At 38.1% G+C, this 16,342-nt stretch overlaps 1 protein-coding gene across 2 annotated transcripts in view; it reads left to right on the forward strand.

The window, feature by feature from the left end:
• The window catches only part of SYNE1 (spectrin repeat containing nuclear envelope protein 1), a 285,161-nt gene that overhangs the window by 181,857 nt on the left and 86,962 nt on the right, over window positions 1–16,342 (forward strand). Inside the window, exons 87-93 of one of the 2 annotated variants that reach the window (XM_069010651.1) lie at window positions 898–1,080; window positions 2,344–2,487; window positions 5,902–6,096; window positions 7,142–7,282; window positions 11,813–11,980; window positions 12,739–12,900; window positions 14,163–14,357. In XM_069010651.1, the coding sequence (XP_068866752.1) occupies window positions 898–1,080; window positions 2,344–2,487; window positions 5,902–6,096; window positions 7,142–7,282; window positions 11,813–11,980; window positions 12,739–12,900; window positions 14,163–14,357 (1,188 nt within the window). Of the gene's footprint in view, window positions 1–897; window positions 1,081–2,343; window positions 2,488–5,901; window positions 6,097–7,141; window positions 7,283–11,812; window positions 11,981–12,738; window positions 12,901–14,162; window positions 14,358–16,342 lie in introns of those variants that run through there. The other variant, XM_069010650.1, reaches the window with a different exon arrangement.

Consider the following 16,342-nt stretch of genomic DNA (forward strand, 5'->3'; position numbering starts at 1 on the left):
ATCAGTATGCACTTCAGACCACTTAGCTATCCTTCTGAATGTGGTATAGGGGAAGGGAGATAACCAGTTTGCCTCACTGTCCAGCTGATGTATATCTATGGAATCTAAAGTCTTTTTCTAATGTGCTAAGGCCCTTTTCATCAACTTTGCCTTTTCCTTTTTTAATTTTTTTGTTTTTCTTTTCCTATCTGTACATACATTAGACTCCTCCTTTGTAGATAAAAAGAATGGTAATCAAATCTATTCTCCAATCATTGCACTTAGACCCTTCTCATGCATATGAACAGACAGCTTGAATGGACATTGTGTATGAAATAGGCACTATTAACAAAGGCATCCAGCTGATTATTCAAAGAAAAAGCATTCTGTGTAGCTGTGCTCCTTTCTGTTTGATTGTCTTTTGAATTTTAAGCAACATTTTCAGCCATGGTTTGTGTTTTCAAAAGAAGGTTGTGAATAAAATGGAACTCATTTGCTGTTTAGAAAATGTGCTTCTGTGTCCCAGCAGTGAGTTCCACTCAGATTTTAACACTGAGATAGGTGTATAGATAAGTTACTCTTGTGCTGCTTTGATTTGTGGATTTTGTAAATTTATTTTTTCAAATATGTTAATAGAAATATTTTATTACTTAGACACTTAGAAATAGGTACTACTATGCTTTTTCATTAATTATTTTTATATGTAGTATATGGGCTTTTTGCTTAAGTAATCTTTAAAAGAATTCTCATTTCACCATGAGCAATTCCAGAGAAAGTGTCTAATTACATTCAATTTGAAAAATAGATAACAAAATTTTTCCTTTATTGCTTGAGCATACCATTATTTGTCTTTAGCTGCATGAAGTGCTCTGATGGTTCTGAAAAACTGGCTTATTATGGCACTGACTTTGTTTCTAGCATCTGTTGTGTGAAATGGAGTCACTGAAGCCAAAAGTTCAGGCAGTACAAGACTGCCAGAGTGCCCTGAGGATTCCTGAGGAGGTGGTCACCAGCCTGCCCATGTGCCACAGTGCCCTGCGGCTCCAGGAGGAGGCCAGCCGCCTGCAGCACACAGCCATTCAGCAGTGCAACATCATGCAGGCAAGTGCAACTCCAGCCATGAATCACTCAGAGGAACTTGAACAGTGACATCCACACTGTGATGAAAACATAGAATTTCCTGTCTCTGTGCATTCCTCTGTTCCATAGTACCATTAGGAATTTCCCCACTAAGTCTCAGTTATTCCTGATTTTCATATTCATGACCATGCTAATTGTTGATTTACTCATCAAACTCTCACCTCTCCCTGATATTGCTATGATTTTTGTAATGCTGTTAGGATTAACTAGACAAATAACTAATACACAATTGTATGCGGGTTAATTTTATAAGATAAATGATCAGTTAATAAAATTAGTATAATATTATAACATCAGCTGCTTCTGAAGATTGCATAAAAACTATTGAGTTAATTAAATAACTTTCTAGTGTAAAAATAATTATTTTTATTTTCTTTATTTATAATTTATATATATATTTGTTCCCTGATTTTGGAATCATTCAACATCTAATAAATTTGTATTTTCAAGTTTTGCTTAATACGAGTAAACTAGATTCTGTTTGATAGTTTGGATTTATAATTAAACATGTAAAAAGTATTTCCAAAGAAGAGAATAAGCTTTTCTTCTTTGCTACTTAGTGATAGGAATATACATAGCATATTCCATAGGCTAGGGTGCAACTACAAAGTTTCAAGTTAGATAACAGAAGAGACTTTTGATGATAAGGATAGCTAATGGTTCCTAAATACAAGAAAGGTTACAATGTGACACTGAAAATTTTAAAGATGGGTTAGACAAACTGCTCATGCATCTATAATAGAAAGAACTGATACTACACTGGTAGGATAATTATCTGAATCAATCTTCATAATCCTCTCCCAGTTGAATTTTCTGTAAAATCTAAGCTTTTCTTACAGTCTTAAATGAACACCTAAAGTGAAAAAGCAAATGAAAATGCTTTATAGTAAAACCATGAGACTAAGCAAGGCTATCTTCTTGTTGGTATGTTTGGTTCAGGCACTTGTTGAATCAGAAGTTATAGCACCTTACATTGGAAATCTAAAATACCAGGTTATGTGGACTGTGGTTTTGGGAAGTACTTAAATAAATGAAACCTTTCAAATCATTGCAGTTCGCAATATTTATGAATAGACCTTTTCCTGACTATACTCCTGCTTTGCAGGAGATGTGAGTGCCAGATAGATGTAAATTTTTTCCACTTCAGGAGGGAGATCTGTCATGCTTAGACTAAGTAAAAACTAATTTTCATGTAGACACTCAATCTTTTTTTCCCTTCTCTAGGAAGCAGTGGTTCAGTATGAGCAATATGAGCAAGAAATGAAACATTTGCAGCAGATGATAGAGAGTGCCCATCGCGAGATCCAAGACAAGCCAATAGCAACCAGCAACATCCAGGAACTCCAGGTCCAGATTTCACGTAATGAGGTATGAGAGCCAAAATGCATCAAAACTTTGGGCTTGGTAGCAGTTCACTGACCCAAACAACTTTTCATAAGCAACAGTCATAAGTTAGCTGAGTTGCTTTTCAGACTTCCCCAAGGCTAGTTGAGCAGATAGACAATACCAGATAGGAAACTCCTGCCATTGGTACAGTGGGGAGAATTATTTGTTCATTCAGTTAGGTATATCCTAACCTTCGGACAGCATTATGATAAACAAAAGCATTGCATAATTCAGGGACAGTTAACATTAGAACTTGAGTGAGGAGTGTCCCAGAAGTCAAAGTTCAGCAGTGTCAGATAATCACAACTAGTTTGGTGATCCATATGTATGTCTGTATATCCTAAAGTACTTGTACATATACCCATGTATATCCTGAAGTACTTGCTCATTTTCATCCCAGTGACATTCTGTAAAGAATACCAAGAGACTTGAGTCAAAGGAAATCCATACTAGATTTGGAGGAAAACTGCTCCATTCACTCCAAAGGTTTCTTTAAAGTCTTTGTTGGGAAGGTTTTTGTGCTCTGGAGTTGCGGGTCCTGCCCACAAACTCATGGATCATAAGTCAGGATAGTCTCTGTGCAGCCTTCTTGCTATGCTGCCTTGAGAGCTTTTCTGAGCCCCTTTCCCCTCCACCTGTCTGTTGTGTAATTCTTGGGATAGAAAATCTTTGTGTCACTTTTGGCACCAGATGGCACCATTTCTTCATCTTTGAATTAAAGCTGTCCCTCCTGTTGTGTAATATAACCTAATGTTACATGTGTTTCTCATTTTTTTCTATCCAGTTGTTACAGGAGTTACTTATTATAAATTCAAGAGCAGTTTGCATAAACAAATACTTCTGTTTTTTTAGTATTGAATTGATAATGCTACTATTCTCTATTCAAATGTTCTGGAACAGCAGATGCAGGGGAGTGACTTCAGCGATTCAGGGTAATATTGCTGGAGGAAGGAATGGTGCTGCAGGCAGGAAGGAATTAAAAATGGGGCAGCTTGAAGTTTCATGTGCATTTGAGCAAGTTTAGTAGCTAGGAGTGGTCTTAAACATCTGCAGGAAGATAGCAGCTTTATGCTTTATGTTAATGCCCATGTTGGCATCAGGCAGAGTGGACAGACTTCATACTTGCAAGCTTTCCACATTTAGGTGTAAGGGGTTTTGAAAGACTGAAATAAGCATATTTTTGGCTCATGTTTTCTCTTCTAAATACCTGTGAAAGAGCATAACATGAAGTGGATATTCTGAACTGTATACTACTAGACTACTTCAAAAGTCAAGTGTGTCAAGATATTTGTTATGTGTGTTACTAATTTAAGAAAGTATCAGTTACCACATTCCCTGTTTAAGTCTGTATGTAAAAGAACTTGAAGGGACATTTGCAGTAGCTATATTTAGAATTAAAATAAGAGGAAGGAAGAAAGTAGAAGGAAGTTACATCTTGATTTTTAGGAAGCTTGTATTAATATGCATGTATGCAAGTACATGTCTGCTGACCCATGTTTATCTTTAGAGTCTCAGATAAGAATATGGGCAAGTATCTCCATACTTGTTAATTATTTTAATGGAGAATACAGTACCTCATGGGACATTGCTTTTATAAGATGCTTTATTATTTTTAATTTTCTTTTGCAATCACATTTTTTGCTTACTCTTCCTTGTTTTCAGTTAAAAGAGGTATTTTAGATACTCAGTGCATTGGACATTAATACCACAAATGTCATTGCACTTCAGTAATGTGATGGAATAAAGTGAGTATACTGAATGACAATGATTTTCTACTGAGGTTCAGATATGTCATTCATTGAGCATTAGGGAATGACTGGTATTTGCCAAAGAGCAAATAACTGTTCGAGCTGATAGACACTAAATTTGTGGCTTGATTTGATTCCAGCTTGGTTTTATGACTATTCTGCTTGATGTTTTATAATCAAGACTTTTCTTAGTCTCCAAGGAAAGCTTTGGAGCACCAAGAGAGGTCCTTTTGTTGCTGACATGACAGATGGTGACAAGGTGCCATTGAAACTCAAGTAGTGAAATGTCATCCTCAGTCTTTGAGCTGTTTCAGTTCCTAACTTGGTATTTCTTGCAATGAGTGTTCTGCACTGTAATTTTGAAGAATTTTCTTACTGAAAATTTCATACACCTAAAAAAACTTTTAATTTATCAGCCTGAAGCAGCAGTCTTATTTACTTTTGAAAAGATATTGTAATAATATATTATTATGCCTACTAGATCTGGCAATTCCTATTGCTATTTTTCCTTGAAAACTTGTGGGTTTTGAAGAAGTAAAAGCAGATATAAAAATGAAGCAGAGATATATACTTGAACAAATAATCACCAATTTAGTAGGCAAGCTTATACAAATGTTTTCACTTTATAGATCAAAACTCAAACTTGTCACTGAGCATCTAGGGAGACAGGAGCAGTAGCTTCAGCAGAACTATGAAACACTTCCTCCATTTTTTATTTGAAGTATATTAATCGAAAGCTGTGAAACTGGACACTGAATGGGGTAACAGTGTAGGGAAGGAGAGAAGACACAAATAGTCATAAGGCTACACTTTTTCATCTTTCTTGTCTAAAGAATTTTAACGTGTTTGGCCACATAAATAGACCATTTCCTAAGCATAAACCCCCCAATATTTTAAAATATACTCTGCTTAAAGCCAGATTCCCCATCTCTTTCCAAAGAAGGGTTAGCCCTGTGCAGCTCAACTTCCAACTCAGTAGACTTACACAAAACCAAAACAAGATTAAAATACAGCTTATCCAAACAGTGACAAAAAGCAATCCAGTCTGCATTTAATCTTATTATGTGACTGATTGTTCCTATCACATTTGAGCCTGTTAGACCCTGTAAGTTATTGTTTAGACAATTCATTCTTTCTGGTGAGAGTTGAATGGGGCATTTTTTGCAGTTGTGGCCACTACATGACCTCATTTCCCTGGCATGCACTATGCAGGGGAGCTTCATCTTCCTCAGATAAATGGAAGTAGATGGGGGGCGGGAGCGGGGGGAGAATAGGACAGGAAGAGGGAGAGACGCTCCCCTTTGCTGCAGCGTGAAGCTTACAGGCATGGGCTGAGGTTCAGGCAGGATGCGAACGTGAGGCGTCCCTCCGTCCCTCCCTCGCTGCGCTCTGCGGCGCCGCGCCCGCGGAGCCTCTGGCAGCCGCCGCCGCTCCGGAGCTGCCGCTCTGCGGTTTCGCAGCGCAGCCGGACGCGCACGGCTGGGTCCCTGCGCTGGCGACATCCTGCTCGTCAGCAGAGCGGCAGCGCTGCCATGGTATTGGCTGCGCTTGGAGGGGCAGCTTCAGTTCGCCGCGGAAGCTGAAATGCTGCCGGTCCTGTGGCCTTTCCCGGCTGCATCAGCATTAGGGGGAAAAAATGTTTCCTCAGGAGCTGGCTCAGAAGATCAAAGGATACCAGGAGCAAATTGCTTCTTTGAATTCCAAGTGCAAGATGCTGACAATGAAAGCAAAACATGCCACCATGCTGCTGACAGTGACAGAAGTGGAGGGGCTGTCCGAGGGAATGGAGGAACTGGATTCCGACCTCCTCCCAGCACACCCCACTCATCCCTCGGTGGTGATGGTAAGCAATCCATTGGTTACTGTACTCATTATCTGAGCTGCTTCCTCTTGCATCATAACAGCACCTCTGTGTAACAAATTGCAACAGCTCACATCTACTTTAGCTTTTGAAATGGCTGTAGTGTAGCAAACCAAACAAGTTATAGCTTCCCTTTACTGTATTTTGCTTTATATGCATTTTGAAGACTTGTTGATAAAGGATGAAGTTCTTTAATAGAAAAATACGTGAAAGTTGTGTTCAGTAATATGCAAATAGTGTGCTTTTTTTTTTTTTTTTTTTTTGGTAGCTATCAGCATTCAAGAACAAATGCCAAAAAATTGATGAGTTGCAGGAATAAAACCAGAATAAATACTATTTCATTAGATGTTGCAGTGTGTAGACTTTTCACACATCAAAATGTTGGTGTGATAATTGACAGTATGCTGCTGTATTCTCAGATGAGTGTGTTGGAAATGAAAGCTAAGTACTGCCCCAGGCCTAATGTTTGACTTACTTTGCTTTTGTTTGTTTCTAACTGGGTCTCAGTACAAACATTCTGCTGATGCTACTGGGATTTTTGTCTGAGTGTCAGACTTCAGGATTTATCCCTCTATAACAACATTGGGGAAGGAAGAAGGTTATGTTTGAACAGTGGGTTGTGTATATTGTATATTTCAAGTCTGTTCCTTGTTGTTCTAACCGGACCTGGATACTGAGAGAAATGGTGCAGTATTTTGTATCTCTCCACAGTATTTCTGTATGCAGCAGTGATTGTATTAGAAGACATTTAGGCAAACCTGAATTTGTTATTACTGAGTTGCTTGCTCTACATTGTCTTTTAAAATCCATTAGGGTACAGGAGAGCATTTTTATACTGAAGTATGACAAGTAAATGAGACTATTTATTCAACAGATTTCTAAACTGGTAAATGTAGGAGCATGAAGCATGACTAATTAATATCATGGTAATTCTGGCCATGTGTTGTTTTGATCTCAGTCTAAGTCAAGCCTCAGCTGAGGTAACTGATTTTCTTCCTGTGCTCTGGGGTTGCTTTTCCTGTGGCAGATGACTGCTGGTCGCTGTCACACGCTGCTCTCCCCTGTCACTGAGGAGTCTGGGGAGGAGGGAACCAACAGTGAGATTTCTTCTCCACCCGCCTGTCGCTCTCCCTCACCTGTGGCTAATACAGATGCTTCTGTTAACCAGGTACCTCTCTCTTGGCATTCATTCAGCTTTTATCTCAGATGTACATGGTTCCATTCCACAGGTGGTTTATTTAATCCTCTGAGATAATATTTAGCTATAGCTCCAAGGAACTGAGGCTTCACCTCTTACCAAACTGAACCTTCAGGTTCTGGTTCAGAATGAATACAGATACTGACTTCTGAGTTGAAATTGTATAAAACTGGTGTTAAGCTATTCATGATTTTTAAAAATAAATTTTAAGTGACAATTGCAATGTCACTGGTGTTTTCTACTTATAACCTAATTTTTATTTTCTCAGTAGTATTCAATGGAATCTTGCATCCTGAGAAAAAAAGCCTTTTTGTACTCCCCACAATGAAACATTGCATTATGTCCGTATCCATCTATCTTACAGTACCATTGCCATTGTGGCACTGAAGTCACAGCCTGATATCTTCCACTTAATACCATTTCAGTTATTAACTTTCATGTAGGTTTTTTTCATGTACTCTTTATTCCAACATTGTTCATTTTCATGGCAGTCTATTTTAAGTGCCAATGAGGTAGATTAGTGAAATAACCAACGTTAGATTTTAAATCAAAACTGAGGGCTCTTGCACTTCTAATAGGAGCAAGTGTGTATCAGTATTGATTAAAATGTAAACATTGAGCCAGCACATTGAGTATCATGCCCATAAAGTCACACATAAAATGTTATGCTTTAGAAACTTAGAAATGAGCCTTAGAAGCTGTCATCACTTTACTGAATTCACCATGTTCTGGACTTTGTAGCTGATTGGTTGGTTTTGCATTTGTGACTGCTTCCAAAGTTGACCCCTGCAGACTTGAAGGTTAGAATGTGTTGTGTTGCATTGCTAAGTAGAATTAGACAAATTTGAGCAAGATGCTCATTGATTCCTTCTGCTAATTTCAGAAATGCATATGGTGCTATAGAAGTTGCTAAATATAAGATCTAAGAAAGAATACTAATGTAAGATATTAAGAGTGGTGACAAAATCATCAGTGGTGTACAAAAAAAGTTTGTATAATGCATAAGAAGGATTTTTCTAGTGTTCTGTTATTTTAGATAATCAGAAAGTTCCTTGTGAAGTTTACTTACAGTAGAAAGATATCTATATATTTCAACATAGAAGTCCTATGACACCATTAATTAGTGAAGGAGTTAAAGGACCAAAAGCAGCTTGCTTCCTAATCAACAAAGCCAGTGTCAGGTCATTATTTTCTCTGAAAATGTAAAACAAGTCAAACAGCTCCAGTCACTCAGACAATAAGGAAAGAACAGTGAAGATGCTGTTGCACCATGAACTGACACCAAAATACGAGTTTTAGAATAAGTGGTTTACTAGTGCAAAATTAAACAAAAAGATCATGTCTTTCCTTTAGCGGAAGATTTTTGGGAGACATGAAGTTGATGCTGTTACAGTAATGTCAAAAACTTAGAGCAGAAGTTTTCTTCAGTGTGGTTAATGTTGAAATGAACTGCATGTATTAAACAACAAGCGGAAGAACATTCCAAAATGCAGTGGTTTACTTACAAAATTCTTAGGTTCACATTCACATGAGATTAAAGAAGCTATGAAACTGCCAGTGATGGTCATGATAAATGCCCAGGGAGACTTCAGGAAAGACAGTTGGTTAAAAAAAAATATCCTAGACATTAGTGAACTAGGAGCTCAGATGTAAGTTATAAACATTTTGTATTTTTACAACAAATCAGCAAAATCATTTGTAAATACTTTGTTTTTAAAAGTAGCCAGAGTTAAGAACTAATTTCTCACAGGAAGACCACCTGCAAACTACCAGAAGAAAATGTGAACAGGAACTCTAGAAAGTGAAGAATAACATGAACTTAGTCTTTGGAAAAAGATATAAAACTTCTGAAGAGGCAGCTGGGGAGGGTGTTCAGACTGCTTTTTAATTCCTGAGTCCTGAGTCCCAAATAACTATCTATAGTCTTTCGTCAGTTTGTGAGCATCTCTTAATGGTGAAACATACCTAGTCTGAATTCAGGTGTCTACATACTGTTTTTATATTTCTAACAAGTAATGAAAATACGAAATAAGTGCCAGCTGCTTGTTAGTGAAGTAATGGGGTTATGTATTGAAATAGATTAAAACAAGAGCAGAAATTGTGACAATTCTAGCACTATTATAAGTTTAAAAAATGCCTGTTCTTTTTCAGAACCTCCTCTAAAAACAGCAGGGGAAGGGGGAACTATAAAGGTGTTAACATTGGAAACACTGAGAAATTTCATAGTATATAAAGTATTGGCAGTAGTTAACAGTCCTGAAATGCAGTTCATTTTGATGTTTAGCAAAATTTCACTTCATCTGTACTATAGTACTGAATGAGAATCCTTTGGGGCTAAATCTTCTTGCACTTACCCAAAGATGTACTTGATTAAAATTTGACACACTTTTTAAAAGTGTCTTCCTGATACACAATGCAGAGCAGTTGAACTGGAAAAGCTGAAGTGTTGGCACAATGCCCTGTAGGCCCCAGCTGATCCTGTGATTCAAGTCTTATGCACTGGGTCACTGTTAAATGCTTATCTATCTTCTTGTACACAGCCTACTTAAGGATTCTTTCTCTTTCCCTAATGAATATTCATGTAAGGTGCTGTCAGAGCTCCTTGCATATCTTATGAAATCTAAACACATTCTTTTGCCCCTACATTTAACAACAAAACTTGACTACTCTTCATTGGCTACTTTTCATAAAAACAGCCATGAGATAGTAGGGCCTTTATAGGGGCAACAAAATCTTTTACTTGCATGAACATCTGGATTCCTGCTATCATCAGGTGAAAGTTCTGCCAAAGAGAAGCTGTCATGTTGTATACTCACGAAAGCAGTTGAAAAGATGGGGAAAGGGACTGCTTTTCCTTCTCTGTGAAAGCAAACCCTTTCTTCTGAAAACCATGTTAAGAGGTCACAGAAGCATTGACCTTGAGAGAGGACTAGCAAAGGGTGGAGAGTAGCTTCAGGCAAGGCAAAATGAGAAGTTGCTCCCACTGGTGCAACTTCTCACCATTACTTGGAAAGATCACTTGTGGTCAGAGTGAACAATTCTGAAATTGCAGTACTGAATCTGTGCTAAGCTGTTCTATTTGGGCTCCTATTCTATGCGGGCTCCTGGACATCATAACACTTTCATCATTAAATTTTTCAAGTTTCCCAATTATTGTCTTTGAAGAAGTACCTCATCTGACACTTTTGGACTGTTTGATGGGAGTGATCTGGTTTCTGTGCTCTTCCAGAGCCTGTCTGGTTTTGTTCACACATGATATTAGATAACATATTTGCATTCTGTTCCACATTAGGATCCTTATTGTACTCTGAGATCCAGTACCTCAGAATTAGTCTTGTTTAGTACCTAACTTTTATACATCTGTACAGAATCACAAAATGGCTGAGGTTGAAGGGACCTCCAGAGATCATCTGACCCAACACCCTTCCTCAAGCTGGACCATGTACAGCAGGTTGTCCAGGACTATGTTCAGGTTGATTTTGGGTGTCTGCAAGGATGGAGACCCTGCAACTTCCCCGGGCAACCTGTCCCAGTACTCAGTCCCCCAATAGTAAAAAAGTGTTCCCTGATATTCAGAGAGAATCTCCTGTGCTTCATTTTGTGCCCATTGCCTCTGTTCCTGTCACTGGGCACCCCTGAAAAGAGCCTTTTTCTGTCTGCTGTGCACCCTCCCTTGAAGGCAGCATTTTTCACCTCCCAAATAATGTGTTGCTAACTGTCATACATGGTTTCAGTTTTAAATAATCCTTGTCATCAAGTCTGCTTTTCTGACCTAAGTATAGATACTGTACTTGTTTCCTTAATTCTACATTTTCTGTAGATGTTTTCAGTTGTCATCTGCAACAGTTGAAGAAATCTCCATACACTAAGTATAGAAGTTCTGGTGAGAAATAATTCCACTCTGAATTTTCATTGGTGGTTTGAACGTTTGCCCATTTCCTTAGCACTTTGGTCCCTTTTCTCAATATCTTTAATAAGTTAGTTGAGGCTCCTTGTTTTTTTGAAAGCTTACAATAAGCTGATGCTTCATACTCTTTCTTGCCTCATTTACCAGTCCTCCAGCATATTCCTTTTAGGTTCTTCTGCTGCTCTCTCTGTGATAGTGTTCATTAGGGTGGTATTTGCCACCTGCAGTACCATAACCCACTGTCTTTTTTGATGGGTTTTCCCCCATGGGTAGTTGTGATGATGCTGGAGCAACACTCCCATTTATAGCACTTCCCCTCCCAGCCTTTCCATGAATGTCCACAGTTGCCTTCTGCACCTCCTAGCTAATATGGACATGAAAAAAATGTGTCCAAAATACTCATCATAGTGGAGGTCCAAAACATGTTCAGTCTGCTACTATTAAATATTGATTTACTGTGTTATTCAGAGGTTTCCTGGTGGTTTTGGCTTTGTGGGCTTTATTTTAATGGACGTATGCAGTGGGGCAGTATGGGGAGGATAATATGCAATAATGTGCAGTTGAAAGTGCAATAATGTACTTCGTGCTTGTAGGACATTGCTTATTACCAAGCCTTATCTGCTGAACAGTTGCAGACAGAAGCTGCTAAAATTCAACCCAGCACCTCAGCCACCCAAGAGTTTTACGAACCAGGCTTAGAATCATCTGCTAGTGCCAAATTGGATGATTTGCAGCGTTCTTGGGAAACACTGAAAAATGTGGTAAGTTTTTGTCTGGAGGCTTCAAAATTATTGGCTAGCTTGTAAGGAATAAAATTCAAATAACTGTCTCAGCTAATAGTCTCTGCAGTTTTTGGTTTTCAGATGGTTACTTGAATTGTTAGTTGTGATATATTATTTTTGTTCTTTGTTTGAAAGCCTGTGCAAGATGGACCTCCATTAAGAAAAACAAGAGTCATTAAAGCTGATAGTTGTCTTCTGAAATACTGGCCATTGACAGACTATATTCCTTAATTTAATAAGAATACCAAATCACACTGGATGAGTTGGCAAAAAAGGCCCAAGAATCCAGTTTCTCCAAATAATGAATTAACACATTTCTATATAGTTTTGCAGCCTAATCATTCAGTGATGTATGAAAATGGTCAGAGATTTGATCAGATGCTATAAATTTTAATTCCTTTCAGAGGCACAGTAGCTGTTATGGGCTGTCTAAGAACATGTGTTTAGCAAATAGTGCACATCCATGTTTGAGTGCATGAAATCTAAAAGAATTCATGAGAATGTGCATAGGTTTTCCCTGCTTTATTTCCATTTTTTTCAGCAACAGAACCTAGAATTTGATGGAATTTAAGTAAATAAATACTTTTAATAGGGATGTTTTGCTTTATAATTTATACTCTTGAAAACTTGTTGCAAGTTTTTTTGCTTTAGTCTCTTAAGCTTTGTAATATAAGAAGCTGACTAAATAGCAAATCCTGTGTGAGAGGTCAGAATTTACACCTTCCATTCTTCTTCAGATCAGTGAAAAGCAGCGCACGCTCTATGAAGCTCTTGAGCGTCAACAGAAATATCAGGACACACTCCAGTCTATATCCACAAAGATGGAGACCACTGAAATCAAACTAAATGAGAGCTTGGAACCAGCCAAAAGCCCAGAGAGCCAGATGGCTGAGCATCAGGTAAAATCTTACATGTGAAGAGTAGTGGGAGAGTACACATTGCCTGCATATCTTTTGTTCTGTTTTTTAGACGGTAACGTTCTTCATGGCTGGATACCTCAAACATACACATTTGTTGCATGAACCTTCTCTGTTAACTGTATGTCTTGCCTTTCTGGGCTTCCTGCTGTTCTAAAGGTGGTGTGTTGGGGATTCTTTTAATAAGGAGCCTTTTTGAAAGAAGTAGTATAGATAATAAGAGTTTGTCTAATTGAAATTTTCAGCAAAAGCTTTTGTCCAAGATTGTTTCCAGTGACAGCTATACATACTGTTCTTCAGCATCATTGCTGAAGATCATTAATAGTGTTGCCAGATACTAAGATCGTAACCAATACTGATGCATTGTATATTAATCAAAATTAATTTTTCACCTTGTTAAACAAAACAATCCAAAAGCGCACAAAAATTCCCTCACAAGGGAAGTCTCAAGAAATAGTGCTCTGAATAATAAGAGTATTCTTTATTATATAACCCATCTGACATATGTCTAAGTTTTAATCACCTAAGCCTTCTATGTGATAGCTTTAATCTGTCTGACAGGGCCAGTTCTCATTTCAGCAGAAACTCCATGACTTGAAAAGGATGACATTTGGCTTTTGTGGCACTGTGTGATGTCTTATGCATCCAGTGCATATATTCTGTCAGATATGAAACTAAAGTATTGCCTCAAAGGTGTTGGTAGCGTGCCATCCTTTTGTAGGTATGTTGAAAACTGATTCATGGTTTACAAATGAGTAGGAACTTACTTTGCACCGTGGAGTAAATCTCTGATTATTTACGTCTGTAGCTGGATGTTCTTTGTCCAGTTAGAAATTTTAGGCTGGAAGCTAACACATGCACCTGTTCTTCTCTCACAAACACACACTTACTTGTTCATTATCTTTACCGTGAGTACTAGAATGCCCTGCAGATAATTTATTGGAAGAATAAATTTCCAATTTCCAAAATAATTCCTTGTGGTATGTTTGAAATTCAAGATATGTAATTAAATCCATATTTAAGTAACCAGATACATGATCCTATCTCAATCCTCTAAAAGCAGGACTCAGTCCTTTGGAATACTGTCTCTACCATACCAGCAGTGATACTCTGCACTACTCTGTGTTCCTCGTGCTCCCCCAGGATAGTTGCCTTGAATTTTATATTTAGTCAGTGCTTCCTGAAATACTTTCTTCTCACTGGTAAATGAAGCAAATGCATTCTCTGCTCTCATTTCTAAATAGGCTTTGATGGATGAGATTTTAATGTTGCAAGAAGAAATCAGTGAGCTTCAGACATCATTAGGCCAGGAGCTTATTTCAGAACCACTGGATGCAGAAGGTGCTGATCAGATGGCATTGCAGTCCACCCTCACAGTCTTGGCAGAAAGAATGGCCACAATTCGAATGAAGGCATCAGGAAAACGACAGCTATTAGAGGTACAAGAAAAAATATCACCAATATTCTTAGTCACCATAAAAAAAAGTAATTTTCAGTTCTGCTTATGTCTCACAATTCCTTTCAGTAATAAATTACCAATCTTTTTTTAGTGAGCCCCTCATCTTAATGCTAAGTGATAAGTAGCCAGAGAGAACTTGGAGCACACATATATCTTCCAAGTTCCTTCTGGCAATATTTAGCTGTATGGAGATATATATATCCATAAGTGCTATATATATATATGTGCTATGTATATATATGTGTGTTTGTGTGTGTATATATAAATGAAGTAATGAAGTGCAGATGTTAGAAGTCATATTGCCTACAGTAAACTTTTGAGGAGTCACCTCTTGGCTGGGAGACAAGAGAAGAGAGAAAGCTTAAAACAAGAATTAACTCCTCTTCCAAATCTTTGCATTGCTGTCTACACTCATCTTCCCAGTGATTTGCATGCAAACTTTTTTTCATGGAAGATGCACCCCTTTATTTCTTTGCCTACCAACTTTACCAAAAATCCTTTAATACTAAGGGGATTTTTTAAAGCCCTTTTCAAATAGGAATGTTGCTGCGTATATTATACAGGTGAGAATGTGCAGTCATGCTAAAGCTGGTTACAGTTTGAGTACTTTGAACACTGCAGCGCAGCTTTATTGCTGTACTGCTAAGAACTGCAGCAGTGAATTCACAAACACAGCAACTACTGCCTTCATATTTTCCAGCAACAATTGATTCAGAGAAGCAGAGTGAGAATTGGCTGTGTGGATCTAAGGTGTGGTGCTTAGTTGCCAGCTGGGGTTAAACCAAGACACTGGATTACAGGAGAGTCTCAGGGTGCTTCAGCTGCTTTAGTTCTGTGCAGTCACCTGGGATAGTGAACAGGTCATTAGAAAATATCTTTGTTAAGTCTTAAAATAAAAAAATTGCACTAAGTTTTTCCTTAGAAGAAAAATAGCTTTTAATTAATAATGAGGAGTTGGAAGTAGAACAGGGGATCTAGCTGTTTATAGTTATCCCATACAGGATCTAACAAACATCTTGGTAGTACTTAGGAGATGATAACTAATAATTTGAAGATAATAATGAGTCAAATGTATTACTCGTAACTGTGGTTAGGATTCTGACAGTTACTTCAACACAATACCACAAGTATTCCCTAAGAATCCTGGCTAGGAAATCTATATGATATGTACACAATATTCAGTCATTTAACCTGTGTACTTCATAGCTCTGATTTCACAGATAAAATCTTCTAGAACATCCCAGGGAAGTAAATGTAGAAATAAAGAGAGAACAGGTAATGAAAATATTTTGCTGTTGAAGGTGTGAACTACTAATATTGTTCTTTCTGGAGACCTAATTGAAGTAACTAGCATTTGAGAACTGTTCAGGTATGGGTTATTTGAGACATCTAAAAACTACTCTTTAAATTATTCTAACAGCAATTTTTAATTTTCCTGCTGAAACTGAGCATTCAGAAAAGCTGCGCAAGCACTTCTGTGTGAGGAAGTTGCCCTGCTCATTTGAGTCTGAATTCCCTTACAAAGTGTTGTAGGTTGACCCTGCCAAACACCCACCCTCACTCCTCTCTCCTGTGCAATGGGTTGAAAATAGAAGGCAGACAAAAAGACACGTGGATCAAGATAATGACAGCTTAAACAGGGTAAGGAAAAGCTGTGCCTGCAAGCAAGGAATGAGGAACTTATTCACTACTACCCAATCAGCAGGCTGATGTTTAGCTACTTTCCTGGAAAGCTCAGCTTGTGTTTCTTGGGACGACAAACACCATAACCACGAATGCCCCTCCCTCCCTCCCTCCCTCCCTTTCCCTCGGATTTTATTGCTGAGCATGATCTCATCTGGTATGGAATATCCCTTTGGTCAGTTCGGATTCGCTGTCCTGGCTATTTCATCTCCCAGCCTTTTGCCCACTCACAGCCTACTGGCCATTGTGAGGGGCAGACAGAAAGAAAGCCTTTATGCTGTG

Source organism: Aphelocoma coerulescens, chromosome 3, assembly GCF_041296385.1.
Source record: "Aphelocoma coerulescens isolate FSJ_1873_10779 chromosome 3, UR_Acoe_1.0, whole genome shotgun sequence".
Lineage (NCBI taxonomy): Eukaryota > Metazoa > Chordata > Aves > Passeriformes > Corvidae > Aphelocoma > Aphelocoma coerulescens.